The 22,012-nt window shown below is 37.0% G+C and overlaps 1 protein-coding gene across 16 annotated transcripts in view; it reads right to left on the reverse strand.

Annotated features, from left to right (window-relative positions):
* CARF (calcium responsive transcription factor) overlaps nucleotides 1-22,012 on the reverse strand; it is an 83,649-nt gene that overhangs the window by 18,796 nt on the left and 42,841 nt on the right. For 15 of the 16 annotated variants that reach the window (XR_009213683.1, XR_009213684.1, XR_009213685.1 and 12 more), the window contains 6 exons: nucleotides 18,879-18,999; nucleotides 17,424-17,553; nucleotides 15,795-15,879; nucleotides 9,954-10,143; nucleotides 4,287-4,407; nucleotides 1,312-1,455 (listed from right to left, as the gene is read on the reverse strand). Coding sequence is in view for 12 of the 16 variants with exons in the window: in XM_032754890.2 (XP_032610781.1) it covers nucleotides 1,312-1,455; nucleotides 4,287-4,407; nucleotides 9,954-10,143; nucleotides 15,795-15,879; nucleotides 17,424-17,553; nucleotides 18,879-18,999 (791 nt within the window). In the remaining 4 variants the exon portion in view is untranslated. Of the gene's footprint in view, nucleotides 1-1,311; nucleotides 1,456-4,286; nucleotides 4,408-9,953; nucleotides 10,144-15,794; nucleotides 15,880-17,423; nucleotides 17,554-18,632; nucleotides 18,696-18,878; nucleotides 19,000-22,012 lie in introns of those variants that run through there. The other variant, XM_058439587.1, reaches the window with a different exon arrangement.

Genomic DNA, 22,012 nt, shown 5'->3' on the forward strand with positions numbered 1-22,012 from the left:
GTTATTTCATATCAAATAAAATTTAAAATGATCTCTTGACTCTTCTAAGATCTGCTTTATAGCCAATTAAATTAAAATAGTTGTAAATATTTATAGACTTTCACTGTGGTCCTACAGTTGAGGGAGACACAGGGATTTTAAGTATATATGAAAATGGCATTTTAAATTTCATATTAATTGTATTATTTTGGGTTCACGAGAAAATTCATATTAAGTACATTTTACCTCAAAATAAAGAGAAGACATTGTAAATCATCATCTTTTGAACTGTGTATTTTCCCTTCATCAAACATTCGTCCCAAATTACACTTCTCTGTTACACCTACCATCCTTCCAACCAAAGATAGAACCTGTCAAGATTGAACTTTATGGTTGATTCTTCCCTCACAGGAGCTCAACATACTGCCTCTACAGCACTCCCAGCTCCTGCTGGCCAAGTGAGTAAGAGAATTAACTAAAGGTGAATGCAGATCTCTTGGAGAGCCATGCCAAAAAAAAAAAAAAAAAAAAAAAGAAAAGAAAAGTAGACAGTAGGAATATGAACTAATCTGGTAGGATACTGCCTTAATTGATATTTCTGTATAAAATTCTTACAATGACTGATAATGCCTACTTAAAAATTATATGCAATGCTCTTCAAACTGCAGGATCTAATTTTTTTAGTGATATTTTTGACTTTCATTGAAGGATCTAATTATTGACTCAATTTATTTTTCACATACCTAAAAGTTTCTTTTAAAGATCACACAAAAACGATATTCCATACACTTAAATCCATTATACAATAACAAATTATTCACCCAGACTGACACATAAAGTGAAAAAGAATGCTAATATTTCTCATTTGAAACCTAAAGCATAAAAGGTGTGAAATGGAATTTTATTTACGGCTTAGAATTCATTTCTGGCTGCCATTAAGTAATCAAAGATTAGTTTAAAAAAAATGACAGGCAGCTGAAGTTTCTGCTCATAGTAAGTATCTAAAACAAAGTACTAAATATATAATAAAGTGTATTAAGTATGTCTTTGTCATTTTGAGAAAAAGCTTTTACATGGTATATGGTATACAGAGTATATGCTATACAGTATGGAACAATTCTTTGGTCTGAATTATCTACAACTTGGGGCTGAGAAACTCAATGGCTTACACAGTGGCAAATCAATTTAATATCTGGGGAACTATTGATATCTCTACCTTATAAAACCATTACTAAATGAAATAATTGGAAAACTATAATTTCCCTTACAAAATAATTCTTGGAAATGGAGCTAATTAATTTGTAAAATAAAAGAACTATAAAAATGTCATACCTAAGAACACCACCAGCATCTACCAAGTTCTTCTTTAGCATGTTAAAAGCTTTCTCCTGCTCCATTCTGATAATTTTCTTGTCAATTTTGGGGTCTGTAGGAACTCTATATTCAGGAAACTTCTGTACCTTTTTAATGTAAATCCTTTACACAAGATAAAGAAGAATTTGTTTCATTATATTATAATCTCAAGATAATCTATCTTATCAACCAGAAGTCTATTTTAAGCATTTAAGCTTAGAGAAAATTCAATTTATCTGTAAAGTATTCAGAGGCTTATATAAAATATATGCCATATTCTCAGTTGTATTAATATCAGCAAATTAAAAGTAAACATTATTTGGTAAAAATATCTAAGTACTTACAGATTTTACCATTTTTTTCCCCTAGATTTGCCTTCTCTTCATTCTCCTGGAAGGCATAATCACCTCATGCCTGGATTACTTACTTACTTACTTAATTAATTAATTAATTAATTTATTTATCTATTTTTTGAGATGGAGTTTTACTCTTGTTGCCCAGGCTGGAGTGCAATGGCATGATCTCAGCTCACCACAACCTCCACCTCCCGGATTCCAGCGATTCTCCTGCCTCAGCCTCCCGAGTAGCTGGGATTACAGGCGTGTGCCACCACTCCTGGCTAATTTTGTATTTTTAGGAGAGACAGGGTTTTTCCATGTTGGTCAGGCTGATCTGGAACTCCCGACCTCAGGTGATCCGCCCACCTCCGCCTCCTGAAGTGCTGGGATTACAGGCGTGAGCTGCCATGCCTGGCCCTGGATTACTTTAATAGCCTCCTTCCAGGCCTGTGCCTCCAATCTTTCATTACTCAAATCTACTTGATAATTCGATGTCACAGGCGATTCTGCCTCAGCCTCCCCAGTAGCTGGGATTACAGGCATGTGTCACTATGCCTGGCTAATTGTTTTTGTATTTTTAGTAGAGGCGGGGTTTCACCATGTTGGTCAGGCTGGTCTCAAACTCTTCACCTCAAGTGATCCGCCCACCTCAGCCTCCCAAAGTGCTGGGATCATAGGCGGCAGCCACCACACCCAGCCTCTATAGCTTTATTTATATGGTTCTCCTAACCTACAATATCATCCCTCTAACTCTCTACCCACCCAAATTCAATTTAAACTTCAACATCCAGTTTAAATTGTACTTTCTTTCCTGCCATGAATTTGTATGGATATATTCCTTCTTTAAATACCTAAATAGGTAGTTAAATCATATATTTCACACTATATTCTATACTATCATGTTGTCTACTAGTTTTTGTTTCCTGATCCGTTCCCTGGGATTAAGTAAAATTTTATTCCTCTTTTGGTTTCCCTCCTTCCTATGGCACCCAGTGTAGTTTCTGGGCACAGAGTAGATAGTCAAAAAGTACTTGTAGAATGATAGAAAATAAAATTATTTCTTCACATGTAGAGGTTTTCTCCCAAGTTATACCTAAAGTTTTTATATTGCTTATATTTAAGAAGCAGTTGATAAGTTTCAAGTCAAGGCTAAATGGAAAAAAAAAAAGCAACTGAAAGTTTGTTTCACAGTCAGGTTTAAATATTACCTAAAGTTAATATTATAGGATTAAATATGAAAAGCCTTGTAAATAGGCTTTAAAAACTTCTTGAGAATGCGAAGGTATTTAATTTATTTTATTTTATTTTATTTTATTGAGACGGAGTCTTGCTCTGTTGCCCAGGCTGGAGTGCAGTGGCACAGTCTCGGCTCACTGCAACCTCCGTTTCCTGGATTCAAGCGATTCTCCTGCCTCAGCCTCCCGAGTAGCTGGGATTACAGGGGCCCGCCACCACAGCTGGCTAATTTTTTGTATTTTTAGTAGAGACGGGGTTTCACCAGTTGGCCAGGCTTGTCTCGAACTCCTAACCTCATGATCCACCCACCTCGGCCTCCCAAAGTGCTGGGATTACAGGCGTGAGCCACCATGCTCGGCCAAGAATGCTAAGGTATTTATAATATGAGATGTGATGCTAAAAGTGTTTCAAAGATCAACTAAGTCCAACCACTACACATTATCTTTTAAATTTTTTATCTAACTTAATAGTTTAAAACACTTTCAATACATTTTAAGTCTTAAAATACTTTCAATGTCCAAAAAATTTACATTCATAAAGGACATTGTAAAATCTTTCATTGGTTCACATTTTTCATTCTTACCCAGAGCAGTGACTACTCTGTAGTCCTAATCTATCTAAAACTTACTACGTTGGTCTCATAATTTGCTGGTAAATTGATAAAATCGCTCTAAAAAGCAACTTTGCAATATTTGTCAACATTTTTAAAAGATACAGCCTTTGCCCTAGCAATTTCATTTCTAGGAATTTTTCCTACTAACACTTGTAGGAGTGCACAAATATGTACAATGTTAATAACTGCACCTTTGTATAATACTAATAAGGAATACCTTTCACAGCTTACATGAATTAAATAATTCATCCAGAAATGGAATATTATATGGCTATTAAAAAATAGTAATTTTATGTACATATATGGAGTCAGCTTTGAGATACACTGCGAATGAAAAAAAGGAAAGTATGTCATACATTCACACTAGTATGTAGCATATCTGTGCAGTAGATAACCACAATAGGCATTCAGATTGAGAATAAATCTATGTGAATTCATATCAAGAAAAAAGGTACACTACTATGCAAGTTTAAGGGAAGAAAATATTAGTGAGCTTTACTGAGATTTTCAACAACATTTATAGGGGTTAAGAAGGAGATCTCTGTCTCTCTGCCTTTATATGCATCCATATACACAGAATATCTTTGGAAGATGACTCAAAAAACGAGTAAGAGTTGTTGCTTTAAAGACAGAACAAACGTGGGTAAGAGAAAACTTAGAATTCACTGTATACTTTTTGTTACTGTATAAACCTAATAAAAATATGTGTATTAGCTATTCAAAAATAAGTTCTTAACAAAAAACAAATAAAAGACAATAAAGCTTACCGAGCTGGACAAGTGGCTTTGTAGAGCTGACAAGACCTGCTTTCCTGCTCACTGACTTTTTTTAACTGGAAACCTTTTCTTCTTGGCCCATACTGACACTCCATTACCACAGCTCTACTCCCTGTGGGCCAAAACCAACTATTGATATTAATTCAAGTGTCCATCTATTCTAGACACTAGATTAAAAGTAACTTGGTGGTGGCAATGTCAAAATCTGTCAAGTATACAGCTTTAAGGAAAGAAAACATTAGTAAGTCTTACTTAAATATACAAACATATAAATTTAAAAGTTTATTTAAAAATTTACCAAAGGTACCATAATTATGGTAAGAAAATTAGTGAATATCACATTTACTGAATGTCTACTGGCATATAATTTTTTTTTTTTGAGACGGAGTCTCACTCCGTCACCCAGGCTGGAGCGCAGTGGTGCAATCTTGGCTCACTGCAACCTCCACCTCCTGGGTTCAAGCAATTCTCCTGCCTCAGCCTCCTGAGTAGCTGGGACTATAGGCGTGTGCCACCATGCCAGGCTAATTTTTGTATTTTTAGTAGAGACAGAGTTTTGCCATGTTGTCCAGGCTGGTTTTGAACTCCTAAACTCAAGTGATCCGCCTGCCTTGGCCTCCCAAAGGCTGCGATTTAGAGGCATGAGCCACTGCCTCCCACCTGACATATGGTTTTTATACCATTTTATAAATAGTGAGCAAATGTTACATTTGGTTAATAAATATTGGTATCATTTAAATTTTTATTTCCTTTTATAATTATTTTCTTATTTTTATTTGGGCTGTTAAATACAGCAGCCAGACCTAAGATGGCCCCCAGTAATCCATGCCTTCTAGTATTCATGTCCTTGAGTAATCCCCTCCCCTTGAATATGGGCTAGACTTACTAACTTACGTTTAATAAATATGGCCAAAGTGGTAGGAAGTTATTTTTGATACTAGGTTATAAAAAGACTGTAACTTCCCTTTGGGTACTCTCTCTTACTCTTGCTTGAATTGCTCTCTCTGGATGTAATCAGCTGCCATGTGGTAAGGGAGCTCTGTGGAAAGGCCCATGTGGCAAGGAATAAGGCCTGCTGACAGCCACAAGAGTGAATCTGAAAGTAGACCCTGTCTCCGTCAAGTCATGAGATGACTGCAGCAGAACCACTTTGCTGAGTCACTCTTGGATTCCTGACTCACAGAAACTGTGAGATAATTAACATTTGTTGTTTTCAGCCACTACGTTTGGGATAATTTGTTACACAGCAATAGATAATACAAATAAGTAGATGTGAAAATTATATAACTTAAGATTTTAAGTTGAGTATCTTACACTACTGTAGGACACAACAAACTTTTAAAATATAAAATAAAAACACCAATTACTAATACAAATGTTGATAAAGCTGACATTAAAATATAAAAACTTCTGTTTAAAAGACAACATAAGTAAATATAAAAGTAATAGTGTGAGAAATAGCATTTTATAACATATATAACATAGTAATTCCCCATGTAGAATTACTATGTAGACTACAAACAATCATAAATAATTAATAAACAACCACTCAGAAAAATGGGCAAAGGCTATGAATAGCCAAGTCAGAAAGGAAAAAAAGGTAGTAAATGAACAAAGAAAAAGATGTTCAACTTTACTAGTAAACAGGGAAATGCAAATTAAAACAATAGTAAAATATTATCTCATACTCCTTGGAATGGCAAAAATAAAAACATTTGACAATACTCTAAAACAACTGAATCCACTGATCACTCTGAACACCACAAACAGAGAGACACACACAGATGGCAATAAGTACACACCACACTGAGGAGGTATTCTTGCAAAAATCAAATCTGCATTTAATCAAGGCTCTAGACCTGTTTACAGAAAATACAAGAGATAAAGAACAAAAACTATATCATACAGATGGAATAAGCAAAACCCAGAATATGGCAAATATTACAGAACAAACTACCTAGAAGAGGAGAGAAATCTTCAAATGAAAAGAAGTTTAAGAGATTTATTAACTAAATGCAGTCTGTGGACCCTGTTTGGATTTGAATTTCAACAACCTTTGAGGGGAGGAAAAAAACCTGTGAGATAAGTGGGAAAATGTAAACACTCAACATTTTATAACATTAAAAAGTTACTGTTAATTTTCTTATTAAGTGTGATAATGGGATTGTCATATATGTATGTTTGTATAGATATATACACATATGGCCGGGCGCGGTGGCTCAAGCCTGTAATCCCAGCACTTTGGGAGGCCGAGGCGGGCGGATCACGAGGTCAGGAGATCGAGACCATCCTGGCTAACACGGTGAAACCCCGTCTCTACTAAAAATACAAAAAATTAGCCGGGCGTGTTGGCGGGCGCCTGTAGTCCCAGCTACTCAGGAGGCTGAGGCAGGAGAATGGCGTGAACCCGGGAGGCAGAGCTTGCAGTGAGCCGAGATTGCGCCACTGCACTCCAGCCTGGGGGACAGAGCAAGACTCCGTCTCAAAAAAAAAAAAAAAAAAAAAAAAAAAAAAGATATATACACATATGTAAGGAGTCCTTGTCTTTTAGAGATATATACTTTAGTATACACCATATACTTTAGTAATTACAGATGGAATGATATATCTGAAATGTGCTATAAAACCATCTAGGGAATGAGGAAGTTTAAGGGGTATGAGACAAGATTGACCGTACACTGATAGTTGTTGAAGCTGGAAGATAGATACCTAGAGTCATGGGGTTTCTTATATTATTATCTCTACTTTGATTCACATGTAAAAATTTCCATAATGTAAAGGTTTTTTAAGGCTGGGCACGGTGGCTCACGCCTGTAATACCAGTACTTTGGGAGGCTGAGGTGGGCAGATTGCTAGAGTTTAGGAGTTTGAGACCACCCGAGGCAACATGGCAAAACCTCATCTCTCCAAAAAAATACAAAAATTAGCTAAGCATGGTGGCATATGCCTACAGTCCCAGCTACTCAGGAGGCTGAGGCAGGAGGATCTCTTGAGCCAGGGAGATTGAGATTGCAGTGAGCTGAGATCACAACACTGTACTCCAGCCTGGGTGACACAGTGAGACTCCGTCTCAAAAAAAAACACAAAAAAAAAAACCACAAAAAAAAGATTTTTAAACATCTGGCAATGCTAAGTTATGAAGTAAAAGTGGGGAAATGAAATTTTCACACACTGCTGACAGGAGTGAAAATTGGTACAAGCTGTCAAACCCTTATGTACAAATCTGAAATCCAAAAAGCTCAGAAAACAGTTTTTTCAGGACTCACCTGGCTGCAAAACCAGGCCTGAGCTGTGTGAGGTTATTTATAGTCTTTATTTGTTTCTCTTGGTGTGACTACCTATCTAATAAAGAATTGGTGTTTGATTATGTGATATTGGCTATAACAGGGGTGTCTAACCTCCAGATTGCACCACTATCAGTCTGTAGCCTGTTAGGAACCAGGCCGCATAGCAAGAGGTGAGCAGTGGGCAAGCCAGCAAAGCTTCATCTGTATTTACAGCCACTCCCTATCACTTGCATTACCTCCTGAGCCCTGCCTCCTGTCAGATCAGTGGCAGCATTAGATTCTCATAGAAACACGAACCCTATTATGAACTGTACATGCAAGGGATCTAGGTTGCCGGCTCCCTATCAGAATCTAATGCCTGATGATCTCTCACTGTCTCCAGTCACCTCCAGCTCAGACCTGCTAGTTGCACGAAAACAAGCTCAGCGTTCCCACTGACTCTACATTCTGGTGAGTTGTGTAATTATTTCATTACATATTACAATGTAGTAATAATAGAAATAAAGTGCACAATAAATGTAATGTGCTTGAGTCATCTCAAAACCATCCCCCATCCCCCATCCTGGTCCCTGGAAAAACTGTCTTCCACAAAACCAGTCCCTGGTGCCAAAAAGACTGGGGACTGCTGGTCTATAGAATACCTGCTAGGAGTATTACATAATGTTACCATATTACATTCAAAAAATTCAGAATTCTGAAATATACCCGGTCCAAAAAAATTCAAAGGGATTCTGGACTTGTACAATCACTTTTGAGAGCAATTTTAAGATAATCTTGTAAAGAGGAAATGGGCATAATTCACAACCAGCAATTCTACTTTAAGGCATATACTCTAGAAAAACTAATTACAGCTTTTCATTAGAGTATATATAGTGTGGAGGTTTGACTACAGCATTCTTTGTAATAATGAAAAGTTGGAAACAACCTAAATGATGACCAATAGAAAAATGCTTGTGGTTTGGTCACATGCTGGAATATTACCCAATGATTAAATCGGATTAACTAGGATTTATAACTATCAATACCAACAGATGTAAAAAAAGGGTGAGTGAAAATATTTGCAAAACAATATCTACACTTTACTATTTATACATTTTTTAAAAATCCAAAACAATAAAATATATTATTGTAGATACAATATGTAAGGTAAAGTATAAAAATACAGACTAGAACGATACACATGAAATTCATGTAGTAGCTACCTATGGAGGGTTAAGGAGATTAGAACTAGGATGGGAAAAAGGAAGACTATAGGATTTCAAGTTCATTTTATTATTTGTTAATTTTTTTTTTTAAGACAGGGTCTTACTCTGTCACCCAGGCTGAAGTGCAGTGGCATGATCATGGTTCACTGCAGCCTCGACCTCCAAGGGTCAAGTGATCCTTCCACCTCAGCTTCCCAAATAGCTGGGACTACAGGCCCATGCCACCATGTCCAGGTAATTTATTATTTTTTGTAAAGATGAGGTCTCCATGTTTTGCCCAGGCGGGTCTCAAACTTGTGAGCTCAAGCAATCCTCTCGCCTTGGCCTCCCAAAGTGCTGGGATTAGAGGCATGAGCCACCATGTTTAAAATAAATAAATAAATAAATATATAAATAAATAACCCAGCTTATTTATTTTTAACGTTGCATTTCTTTTACAGAATACTGATGAAACTCAGGCAGAAGTGGTTACATTTATCTCATCTTCTCTTAAGTATTTCTCATTAACCTCAGAGGTCCAGGATGAAACTGCAACTCTTTCGGCTAAATTAGTGCCCTGATAGTCCTAAAATAAATCGCTTAGTTTTAGATTCTTTGGGGCTCTAACTAGTCTAAGAGATTTGCTTGAAACTCTACTCCCTTAGTAAACAACTAACCCAGTGTCTGAGAATACTGTATATAACATACCTAATGCTTGAGAACTTTAGTATCAGAATTCTATAACTCTAGATTGTATACAAATTCTATATAGTAACTCCAGAGTTATAAGCTACATAAAATAGACATAAATTTCTCCCACAATACAAATTAAGAGAGAAGGCTAAAATATTTAATCTGAAGGGGAAAAACACAGCTGATGTACATATTTAAAATAAAATTGCTCTTTTAACATTTTATTAAATAGGTTTAACTGAAACTTCGATATTTTATTTTTCAGTATAATACATGAAAGAAGTCTTATTTATTCATTGATATATTAAAATGCAATCTTATAAAGTAATTGATTATATTTTCTCTAAGTTTTTTCAATTTAATATGCATTTTAATCAATTCACATTCAATTGTCAGCTACCAAAATAAAAATGTTATCACCTTAGGAAAATCACATTTTCACAATGGACTATGACTGCTGCTGAACCTTTTAAAATAATTCTTTAAAAAAGTACCTGCATTAACAAATGGGATTCCATCATACGGGACATACTGGGATTTCCACATCAAGCGTGTAGCAGGCTTGGCTGGGCTTGGAGACTGACGGGTCCCCCAAACACTCTGTGTTTGCTGCTTGTGAAATGTTAGGACACTTTCTAATTCAGTCTCACTTACACAGTAGCCACGGTATGAATCTCCAATTTTCTGCATGTGGTAGAAATTAAACAAAATTACTAGCAAATACACTTCATTGCATAATAAATGTAATGAGATGGTTGTCCAAAATGGAAGACTCATCACCTTTCACAAGAGAATGTCATTTGTGCCCTCAGATCAATGGTCTATTATAACCAGTGGGTCTGATTTGAGTTCAACCAGGTGTTTGTTAGGGAATATAATGCCAAACTCATTGCCATATTATCTTTATCAATGTCTTGTTTGAGAGAAAGAATATTTAGAAAAGATAACTTGCAAGAACATATAATGTATATCCATTCTTTCAGATATTTAAAAATCTATCCTGGATCAATCCAGATCAGTGTAAAACTAGCCACAAAGTACTCATTTCCTATGGGGTCTCCTTTACTGAAACTGATTTTTTTTTGGTGGAGTGAGGTTGGGAGGAGAAAGGAAAGAGGAGGGAAGGAAGGAGGGAGGGAGGGAAGGAGGGAGGGAGAGAAGGAGGGCAGGCAGGAAGGCAGGAAGGCGGGAAGGTGGGAAGGCAGGAAGGCAGGAAGGCCTGAGATTAATTTTGATAGGATGCCATGCATCTATTAGAAACCCAATGAAAATTGTGAGTGATTGATAAAAAGGCTGTAGAAAAATTTGCTCATTATATCAACATTCTTTTTATGAAGATCCTTCTCTGAGGCTGGGTACGGTGGCTCATGCCTGTAATCCCAGCACTTTGGGAGGCCAAGGTGGGCAGATCACCTGAGGTCAAGAGTTCAAAACCAGCCTGGCCAATATGGTAAAACCCCATCAGTATGAAAAATATGAAAATTAGCTGGGCGTGGTGGCGCTTGCCTGTAGTCCCAGCTACCTGGGAGGTTGAGGCACAAGAATCCCTTGAACCTGGGAGACGGAGGTTGCAGTGAGTTGAGATTGTGCCATTGCGTTCCAGCCTGAGCAACAGAGCAAGACTCTGTCTAAAAAAAAAAAGAAGATCCTTCTCTGAGAGAAATTTCTGTCTGGTCTTAGTACCAAAAATAGTTAATGGTTTGCTTTTATCTTATGGAAATTAGCATAATTTTTAAATCTAAAAGGCACAGAATTTAGTAACTACGTTTTCCCTTTGAAAAGCATATACGTAGATTATAGACAAGTACATGTATACATGCACACACACATAGTTGGTTAAGACATGTATTTTCTTACTTCCATTTTATGTTCCCATCCTTGTCTTTCTTTATTGTTTAGCTCTCACTTTTAATTTCTACCTTGCTAATATATTTTACGTATTTTTTGTAAGCTCTCTTAAATTCCTTCTAAAACAAGGAAAGTATAAATAAATAATGTAAATTAATTGATATTATCTATATACAACCATTTGAGTATCCCTGTACTAGAGGAGAAACTTTTTCTTTTCTTTTCTTTTTTTTTTTTTTTTTGTTTTTGTTTTTGAGATGGAGTTTCACTCTTGTTGCCCAGGTCGGAGTGCAATGGCGCTATCTCAGCTCACTGCAACCTCCACCTCCTGGGTTCAGATGATTCTCCTGCCTCAGCCTCCCAAGTAGCTCGGATTACAGGCGTGCGTCACCACGCCTGGAATTTTTAGTAAAGACAGGGTTTCGCCATGTTGACCAGGCTGGTCTCAAACTCCTGATCTCAGGTGATCTGCTTGCCTCGGCCTCCCAAAGTGATGGGATTACAGGCATGAGCCACTGCACCCAGCTGGGGAGAAACTTTTTTTTCAATACCAACAGAAAAAACATGTTAACTGTGATCTCTTACAATGAAATGCAGAGACCTAGAATTGACTCCATGTATGTTTTCCCCTTAGAGGAAATAAGAACAGAGATGTGGGCAGAGAGGAAGAATACATTTAACAAATAGAAAGGTATCAAAATACTGTTGTGGCTGTACTTTTGGTTATAATAGTTAAGAGATAATCTGATGCCAAACAATACATTATCTGCAATTTCCTCTAAAATAATGAAAATGCTTATGTTTATAATTTTTCTGCTAACCTAGACAACTCTTTATCAAAATATTCACTACAAATAAATGAATATAAATTTTAGCTATACTATAATTTATTTATAAATAAAATTAGAATATATGTCAATAAAGAAAAAAATCAGTATAATATAATCAGAACTATATATACTTATAAATAGGCTTACAGATAACATTTTAATACAGTATTGGCATTTGTCCAGTTAATATACTTTAGTCAAATCTGAAAAAAATGCCTATAGTAAAAAAAATCATTAAATGAGAAATTCAAAAAATAAAAGATTACTAAACAATATTTTGAACCAAAATGCAGAAAATATTTCCTCAGCCATTAACCCAACTTTTTTTTTTTTTTTTTTTTTTTTTGAGACAGAGTCTCCCTCTGTCACCAGGCTGGAGTACAGTGGTATGATCTCAGCTCACCGCAACCTCCGCCTCCTGGGTTCAAGCGATTCTCCTGCCTCAGCCTCCCGAGTAGCTGGGACTACAGGCACGTGCCACCATGCCAGATTAATTTTTGTATTTTTAGTAGAGAGGGGTTTTACCATGTTGGCCAGGATGGTCTCAATCTCTTGACCTCATGATCCACCTGCCTCAACCTCCCAAAGTGCTGACAGATGTAAGCCACTGCACCCAGCCAACTCAAAAATTTTTTTTATCACTGATACAGCTTGGGAGAGGAGAAAGAACCCCTCACTGGGAAAGAAGTGGTTCATCTTGGACAACCATACTCAAGTCTGTTGGACAGTAGTACTCAGTTTCTTACAAGATATACGATGATTTTAGGTAAGCCACACAGTGCACTATAGTTGTAACATAAGGTGATTTGGTTGCGTGATTGTTTTAATAAATGCTCTAATATCCATAGCATTCCATGAGGCTTGTAATAATGATTTTTAAAACCCTCATCAAGCTACTCAAGAGGCTGAGGCAGGAGAATCACTTGAATCTGGGAGGTGGAGGTTGCAGTGATCTGAGACAGCGCCACTGCACTCCAGTCTGCGTGACAGAGCGAGAGTCCATCTCAAAAAAATAAAAAAGAGAAAGAATCTGGTGACTACCTAAATGTGGGAAAGGAACAATCACAACAGTAACTTTAGGAAACCACTGAAAAACCACGACTAATAAAAGGTAGGGGGAGAAAAAGCTAAAACTACACACACACACACACACACACACACACACACACATACATATATGTATATACATACATGTACTCTACTTAGAAAAGCAACAACGATAATGTCTTAACAAATGTAATACATACAGCACAAGGTTTTTTATGAGAAATTTTCTCAAAATATTAAAATAGAATGTTTTTTCTTTCCTATATTTTAAGATTTGTTTAAAACAATGAAGCATTCTGATAGTTAAATGTTCACTACCATCTATGGTTTGTATATAGAGTAGACATGGTCCCTTTCCTCAAAAAGTCTAATTGTTATGTAACAGTGAACAACCCATGCTAGTAAATAATTTTATTTTTTAATTTTTTTTTGAGATGGAGTCTTGCTCTGTCATGGACTGGAATGTAGTGGCGTGATGTTGGCTCACTGCAACCTCCGTCTCCTAAAATCAAGCGATTCTCCTGCCTCAGCAGCTGGGACTACAGGTGCCTACCACCATGCCCGGCTAATTTTTGTATTTTTAGCAGAGATGGGGTTTCGCCACGTTGGCCAGGCTGCTCTTGAACTCCTGACCTCAAGTGATCTGCCCTTTTTGGCTTCCCAAAGTGCTAAAATTAGGAGTGAGCCACCGCACCCGGCCTAAGCTAGTAAATAATTAAGAATGACAATTAATACTAAAGAACTTAAAGAGAGAAATAGGTAAAGGCTAAAGTAATCATTAAATAATTTATAGAAAAGATATGTAGGACTTGCATTGGGATTTGAAGAATAGTTAGAAATGGTAAGTAGAAGAAAAAAGTAACATACAGGAAAAGGAAATAAAAATGGGTAAAGGGAGAGCTAAAAAAAAATTCTGGAGTATCTGTCGAAAGTAGGAGGACTAGGCTAACAACAATGAAGATGAGTTTGAGAAAAGTAGGGAATAAAGTAGGACAACGTAGGATGATACCAGATTATGAAAGGTATCATAATCTTTGAAGCTAGCTACAGTGGCTAAATAATGTGGAAAAAATAACATGACTTATTGGGCACTAGGAAAAGACAAAACGATCTTCAAATACAAGTAGCCTTAGAAAAATATACATTAGGGACCAGAAATGGGAGGGTCAAAGATGTCAGGGGCAGGCTATTCCTGTAATCAAGCACAAGAGGACAAAGACCTATTGAAAGATGGGCCAAAAAGAAAAAGATACTTTAAAGGAAAAACTAAAAGAATCTGGTGACGACTTCTGGGCGTGGTGGCTCACGCCTGTAATCCCAGCACTTTGGGAGGCTGAGGTGGGAGGATCACCTGAGGTCAGGAGTTCGAGACGAGCCTGACCAACATAGCAAAACCCCGTCTCTACTAAAAATACAAAAATTAGCTGAGCATGGTGGCATGTGCAAGTAGTCCCAGCTACTCAAGAGGCTGAGGCAGGAGAATCACTTGAATCTGGGAGGTGGAGGTTGCAGTGATCTGAGACAGCGCCACTGCACTCCAGTCTGCGTGACAGAGCGAGACTCCATCTCAAAAAAATAAAAAAGAGAAAGAATCTGGTGACTACCTAAATGTGGGAAAGGAAGAAATTAGTACAAAACTTTATGCCTGGGTATCTAAGGAAATGGTATTTGTCATTACACAGACATGGAATTTTGGAAGTGGAGCTAGTTGTGGCATGGTAGATGATTTCAGTATGGGATATGGTGAATTTGAGGTGAAATTCAAATAAACCTTCAAGCAAGTAGCCAGATATCTGGGACAAGAGGAAGGCAGAATTCAAAATCTGGCTTGGCGCAGTGGTTCACACCTGTAATCCCAGCACTTTGGGAGCCCGAGGTGGGTGGATCACCTCAGGAGTTCGAGACAAGCCTGGCCAACATAGTGAAATCCCATCTCTGCTAAAAATCCAAAAATTAGCCAGGTGTGGTGGCACATGCCTGTAGTCCCAGCTACTCGGGAGGCCGAAGCACAAGAATCACTTGAACCCAGGAGGCAGAAGTTGCAGTGAGCTGAGATTGCACCACTACACTACAGCCTGGGGGACAGAGTGAGACTCTGTCTCAATAAATAAATAAATACATAAATATATATATATATATAAACTGGTGATACAGACTTGAAAACCATTTTTATAGATGTCAGTTGAAAGTCAACAAAGTAGGTAAGTGCTCCAAAAGACAAAATATAGAGAAAAAAGACAGTCAGAAAGTGAGCCTTGAAGAATTTTCTACTGATAATATGAAAAAAAAAAATAAGTACAAGCAAAGAAAGAAAAGAAATGGTTGAAAAGTAAATAGTAGAGAAACATGATAGTGAAGTTTCATGGACTACAAGGGAAGAGAGTTGCAAGAGAAGAAATAATAGTGAAATGTAGAGATTTATATAACCTCTGCTTTAACAGAGCTTAGAATCTCTAAGAATTCAACAATAGATGAGACCAGATTTAACATAAACACAAACAAAATATTGTAACTATAGCCTATATTAGTTGTACTCATAAGTGGCATTTGGGGATGACCTGTGGTTATAATCAGTTAAGTAATTCTAGGTAATGATTATTTTCAACTCACCTCACAGCTCCTAAGACGGCAGGCCCATATAGGTGTGTTAGAAGAAAGTGGCTGAAGAGGTGCCAGAAGGGGTTCTTCCAGCATTCTGGGATAGGAGAGGAATATATATAAATATGCAGTTCAATGAACACACAAAATGCATTCAACTGCTTTATCCTCTTAGTATCAAAGACGAATATTGAAGTCATCAATAAGAAATTTTAACAATAACTACAGATTGATCTGATGGGTGCATTAGTTATTATTTTCTTTAACCATTACTATTTTATTAACTGCTAAGTCAAAGACCTAAATTTCTTCTTCCAGATACGTGTAGTCCCAACAACTTCAAGTGTTTTATATATCTCTCCCAAAGCTTATTTCGTGCTCTTATTATATAACTGTTTTCATTTATCAAAAAAAATTATAAATTTGACTAGTTTGAAGTAACATTATGTGTCACTGCTTGGACTTTTGGCTAAGATCAAGTGAAAAGTAACATTATTAAGGTCTAAGATTAAATGTCAAAAATAATGTCTTAATTCAAAAATACTTTTATGGAACAATTAAAATAATATAAACAATATATAAGCCATGTACATATTTCCCTAAAATATCATAGTATTATTTTAAAACAAAAACAAAAACTGAAATAAAAGTTAGCAAAAAACATTTTAAACATTTTGTCACAGAGGAATTCTATGCATAAAAATGTGATAAAACAATTTTAAAAATTTAGGAACTATAATGATTTTTTTTTTTTTTTGAGACAGAGTCTCGCTCTGTCACCCAGGCTGGAGTACAGTGGCGTGACCTTGGCTCACTGCAAGCTCCGCCTCCCAGGTTCACGCCATTCTCCTGCCTCAGCCTCCCAAGTAGCTGGGACTACAGGCGCCGGCCACCATGCCCAGCTAATTTTTTTTTTTGTATTTTTAGTAGAGATGGGGTTTCACCGTGTTAGCCAGGATGGTCTCAATCTCCTGACCTTGTGATCCGCCTGCCTTGGCCTCCCAAAGTGCTGGGATTACAGGCATAAGCCACCATGCCCAGTCTTTTTTTTTTTTTTTTTTTTTTAAATGGAGTCTTGCTCTGTCGCCTAGGCTGGAGTGCGGTGGTGCAATCTTGGCTCACTGCAACCTCCGCCTCCCGGGTTCAAGCAATTCTCTGCCTCAGCCTCCCAAGTAGCTAGGATTACAGGTGCCCACCACCACACCCAGCTAATTTTTGTATTTTTAGTAGAGATGGGGTTTCACCATCTTGGCCAGGCTCGTCTTGAACTCCTGACCTCGTGATCTACCTGCCTTGTCCTCCCAAAGTGCTGGGATTACAGGAGTGAGCCACCGCGCCTGGCCATGAATGTTTCTTTATTCTGAAAAGTCTGTTAATGTCAGACTAAATAAACTAATGAAATTTTCATACTGTTTCAAAAGATAACAGATGTCACTGAGGAAAAGTGGCACTTTTGACATTTATAGCTTCCAGAGTAGCCGCCTTATGACCAAGATGCCTTAAAATAACTAAAGATATATTCAATGATAGTTCCTTCTATTTTCTGATTTTCTCTATAGTCAGCCAGCTTTAAATGTGTAATTTGTAAAAAGATTTCCACGGTGATATTAAAAGATGAGCTTCTCTTTCCCATGGACTCACCTGGTCACTGACTTTTTGGGCAATGTGAAGGATGTTTGAGGATGAAGAATGTAATTGCTGGTATTGTCTGCTAGAGTATCCACTCTTACAGTTGATAAGTTTCTGTCACTAGGTTTCTCTTCAGGGACATCTTAACAACAAAAACAAAAACAAAGTAACATCAATATCTTGAATAAGACCATAAGAATATACCTAACTATTTGTAATAGGTAAAGAAAATTTATGCTTTATTGAGAATAAAGGAATAATGCTTTATTGAGAATTTCTCTGATACTTGTTTACTTTAAATTATAATATTGACTACTGTAATTTTATAATTAAGTTTTAGAATTTATATTGAACAGCCAGGATATAAAAGTGGTAGAAATAATTGTATATTAAGAGTTCTGCAATATATAGGAAAATGTAAAACTAATTTTGTTTATATACTGTGCTCATAATGTTTTCTGCAATCTATGTTTTTCTCTTAATGTCTTAATGACTATTAACAAACAATGATAACACTAAGGTAAAAATATCTGCCCTAAACCATTAGCTATGAAGAAGCAACAAAACAGTATAGCTATGAGGTTAGAAAAGAGATTCAAATAGAAGGAAAAGGGAGGAAAGCAAAAAAAAAAAAAAAAAAAAAAAAAAGAGAACTAATAGGCATATTACCAAACAGGTAAAGAAAGACTATACAAGGAGAAATAGAGAGCATGATTCTCTTTTCTGAATCTGAAGGGGCCAAGGAAAGAGGAGAAGAGCAAGAGGATAAAAAAAACAAAAAAGTAATGAGTCTCATGGCTAATAAAAACATTGATAAAGATATAAGTGGCCAGGTGAAGTGGCTCACGTGCATAATCTCAGCACTTTGGGAGGAGGAGGCAGGTGGATCACCCAAGGTCAGGAGTTCAAGACCAGAGTGGCCAACATGGTGAAGCCTCGTCTCTACTAAAAATATAAAAATTAGACAGGCGTGGCTGCAGGCTACCGTAATCCCTGCTACTCAGGAGGCTGAGGCAGGAGAATTGCTTGAACCTGGGAGTCGGAGGTTGCAGTAAGCCGAGATCATGCCACCAATGTACTCCAGCCTGGGGGAAAGAGAGAGACTCTGCCTCCAAAAAAAAAGATATAAATAAAAACTTCTGAAGCTATTAACACTATATTCTTGCTATTGTTGCTGTTATTATTACTGTTATAATTAATAATAATTTATTTTATGCTCACTGGTCATTTGGGAGGAAGCAGGAGTCAATCAGCTTCATCGAATTCTTAAATGAAATAGCTAACCTAGACAGGAGTTGAAAAATGAACTTTGAATTTATTTGGGCAAAGAGCTGTTTTCTAATTATTTAATTCATAATCTTTTGCCTAAAGACATCAACTTTAGCACTGACTTTCACAAGTTGATTTTTCTAAAATATTTATGTTTTTAAAACACTCTCAAATCCCCTATATCCCATTGTTACTCACCCCGAGGACTATTCACATCCACAAGCTGCCCCTGAGGTATAATCACTTGTGCCATTCCTGTCTGGGTAGATGGAATTACACGAAGTACCTGTCCATTTTCTGTTGGGCTGGCAACGATCATCTTGGAAGCATTAAAAAAAAAAATCAAATGCATATGCCTAGACTGATTTAATAAAAATTATTAATTAAATAAACTATTAAACACATACCTAGCTCTATGATGGATTCTATGATTTCCCCCATTTTATAGATGAAAACATTGAGGCACATAAACATTTTTTTCCAAGGTCTCACAACTTATAAGTGGTGAAGCCAGGATTAAAAATAGGCAGTTTGACCCTAATCCTAGGGTCTTAACCACCAACAGTCTTAATCATTACACATGGATGAAGTCTAATTACTTGGTAATCTGAACAAGTCTGTCTGGACGTAATACATTTACCTTTTGCCACTTACCGTATTATTCATACGTTTCACCTATTTGTGTGGCAATCATTTGTCTTATATTTAAAGTCATTTTCCTTAGTTTAAAAATGATAACTTGTTGGTCAGGCGTGGTGGCTCATGCCTGTAATCCTAGCACTTTGGGAGGCCAAGGAAGGCAGATCACGAGGTCAGGAGTTCGAGACCAGCCTGATCAACATGGTGAAACCCTTTCTCTACTGAAAATACAAAAATTAGCTGGACATGGTGGCATGCGCCTGTAATCCCAGGTACTCAGAAGGCTGAGGCAGGAGAATCACTTGAATCTGGGAGGCAGAGGTTGCACTGAGCCGAGATCGCGCCACTATACTCCAGCCTGGGTGACAGAGCAAGACTCTGTCTCAAAAAAAAAAAAAAAAAAAAAAAGGTAACTTGATAAATGTCTAATTAAATAGGATTTATTTTGGTATCTCAGCATTTATATATAGCCTCTATGGTTCAGAAAGAACTGTACTACAAAGTGCCTCGAAAGTCTGAAAACACAGGGAAAATAGTATATTTATTGTACTTTTTTTCAGTTTAACAACTGAACCTACTCTATCAAATTTAGAGCAATATCAACTAAAAAGGCATATGAAGTTGAGGAAAAACTTTTGGGCCTATCATTTGGAAGTATAGCTAATACAGTATTTGAAATTAAGTCTATCAGCACTTAAGACTTCCATCAGCACCACATAAATTTTATTACTTAACATACTACTCTCCTATTAACACAGTTTCAGTTTTACTGTTTTATCCAAAGTCTGCTGTCCTCTTTAGTGCAGCTAACAATCCTTAATCATTCCAACCCACTTTCCCAGACTCCTCTTTTGCTAGGTAAAACATGAAAATATTGCTGATGCTTGATAGGGACTGCATTCCAACTTTTAAGAGAGTTACTTGAGGCCAGATACAGTGGCTCATGCCTGTAATCCCAGTACTTTGGGAGGCCAAGGGGAGAGGCTCACTTGAACCCAGGAGTTTGAGCTTGGGCTACCTGTCTCTACAAAAAATTTTAAAAATTAGCTGAGTGTGATGGCATGTGCCTGTAGTACCAGCTACTCTGGGGGTTCAGGTGGGAGGATCACTTGAGGCTGGGAGGTCGAGGCTGCAGTGAGCCATGATCATGCTGCTGTACTCCAGCCTGGGTGACAGAGCAAAACCTTGTCTCGAAAAAAAAGGGCCATTTGAAAAAATGCAAACATAAATTTGAAAAAAATTAAAAAAAAAATTTAATGTTGGGGGAAAAAACTTCAACAAACTAGAATGCTTTAAATATTAATATAATCATAAATAGTTCCCAGAAATTAAGAATGGGAATTGTTTCCTTCCTTCCCCAATGTTCAACAGGTTTCTTGAGATAAAAATATCCTGCCATAACTCATCACTTTAGCATGAAACAGCAACTGCAAACTCTGATGACAACAACTGCTTACACGTGCTCAGTTCATAGGAAGTGGCAGCACTTCAGATATATTACCTCATTTAATCCTCATCACCTGTATCTCAGGTATATACATTTTATAAATGAGGAAACTGTCACACAGAGGTTACAAAACTCATACAAGGTTACACAGAGCTATTTAGTGGTAGGCTATAATTGAAACTCAAGCAATCTGACTCCTTCAAACTACCACTCTGTACTAGCTCCCAATATTTGACAATACTACTTAACCTAAAAAAAGACAAAAGCAAAACAATATAAAAAACCCTGCTGGACATTAAAAGGCAACAGTAATAATACTGTTTTAAATTCTTTTTTTTTTTTGAGACGGAGTCTCGTTCTGTCGCCCAGGCTGGAGTGCAGTGGTGCGATCCTGGCTCACTGCAAGCTCCGCCTCCCGGGTTCACGCCATTCTCCTGCCTCAGCCTCCGGAGTAGCTGGGACTACAGGCGCCCGCCACCGCGCCCGGCTAATTTTTTGTATTTTTAGTAGAGACGGGGTTTCACCGTGGTCTCGATCTCCTGACCTCGTGATCCACCCGCCTTGGCCTCTCAAAGTGCTGGGATTACAGGCGTGAGCCACTGTGCCCGGCCTTAAATTCTTTACCCCTTATAATGAGATTAACTATCTGTGAAAAAAATATGTATATATATATTTTCTAACTTTTAGGAATGGGGGGTATGAAAAATATTCTATTCATTCTTAGAAAATAAGTGCTGTGGTTATTTTTAAATCAAAATTAAACACAAGTTTTTTAAGTTATTCAATCATATACAAGTTTCATAATTAAGACTGATCTGTGGAATATCCTCTTAATTTTGAAACTATGTTTCCCAAGCATAGTAGATAAAAGTCTCATTTATTTTCTCTCTTCTTAGCTTAGTCCCCCTGGTACCTAAAAAACTATTTTCAATTCATATAATCTGACAATGACAATGTTAATATTACTTTTCCTATTTAAAGAAAACCCAGCTAATTACCTTCAATCTTTGCTATGAAAGCAAACATGGTTTTGAAGAGTGCTACAACACATTCTATTTCAGGCAGACCATGAAAATTATCAGAAAACTTTAGCTGAGTGGTCTTTTACCTACTAGGCCCTTTGTGTACAATATTTCTAATAAATTCAAAAGTTCAATTCAGCTTCACTCCAAAACATCTTCATCCATTGCAGATTCACCCACTACAGAATCTTTACTAACAACTTTTATATAAAAAGTCATATTGG

The sequence above is a fragment of the Hylobates moloch genome, unplaced genomic scaffold (assembly GCF_009828535.3).
Source record: "Hylobates moloch isolate HMO894 unplaced genomic scaffold, HMol_V3 SCAFFOLD_1, whole genome shotgun sequence".
NCBI classification, from domain to species: Eukaryota; Metazoa; Chordata; class Mammalia; order Primates; family Hylobatidae; genus Hylobates; species Hylobates moloch.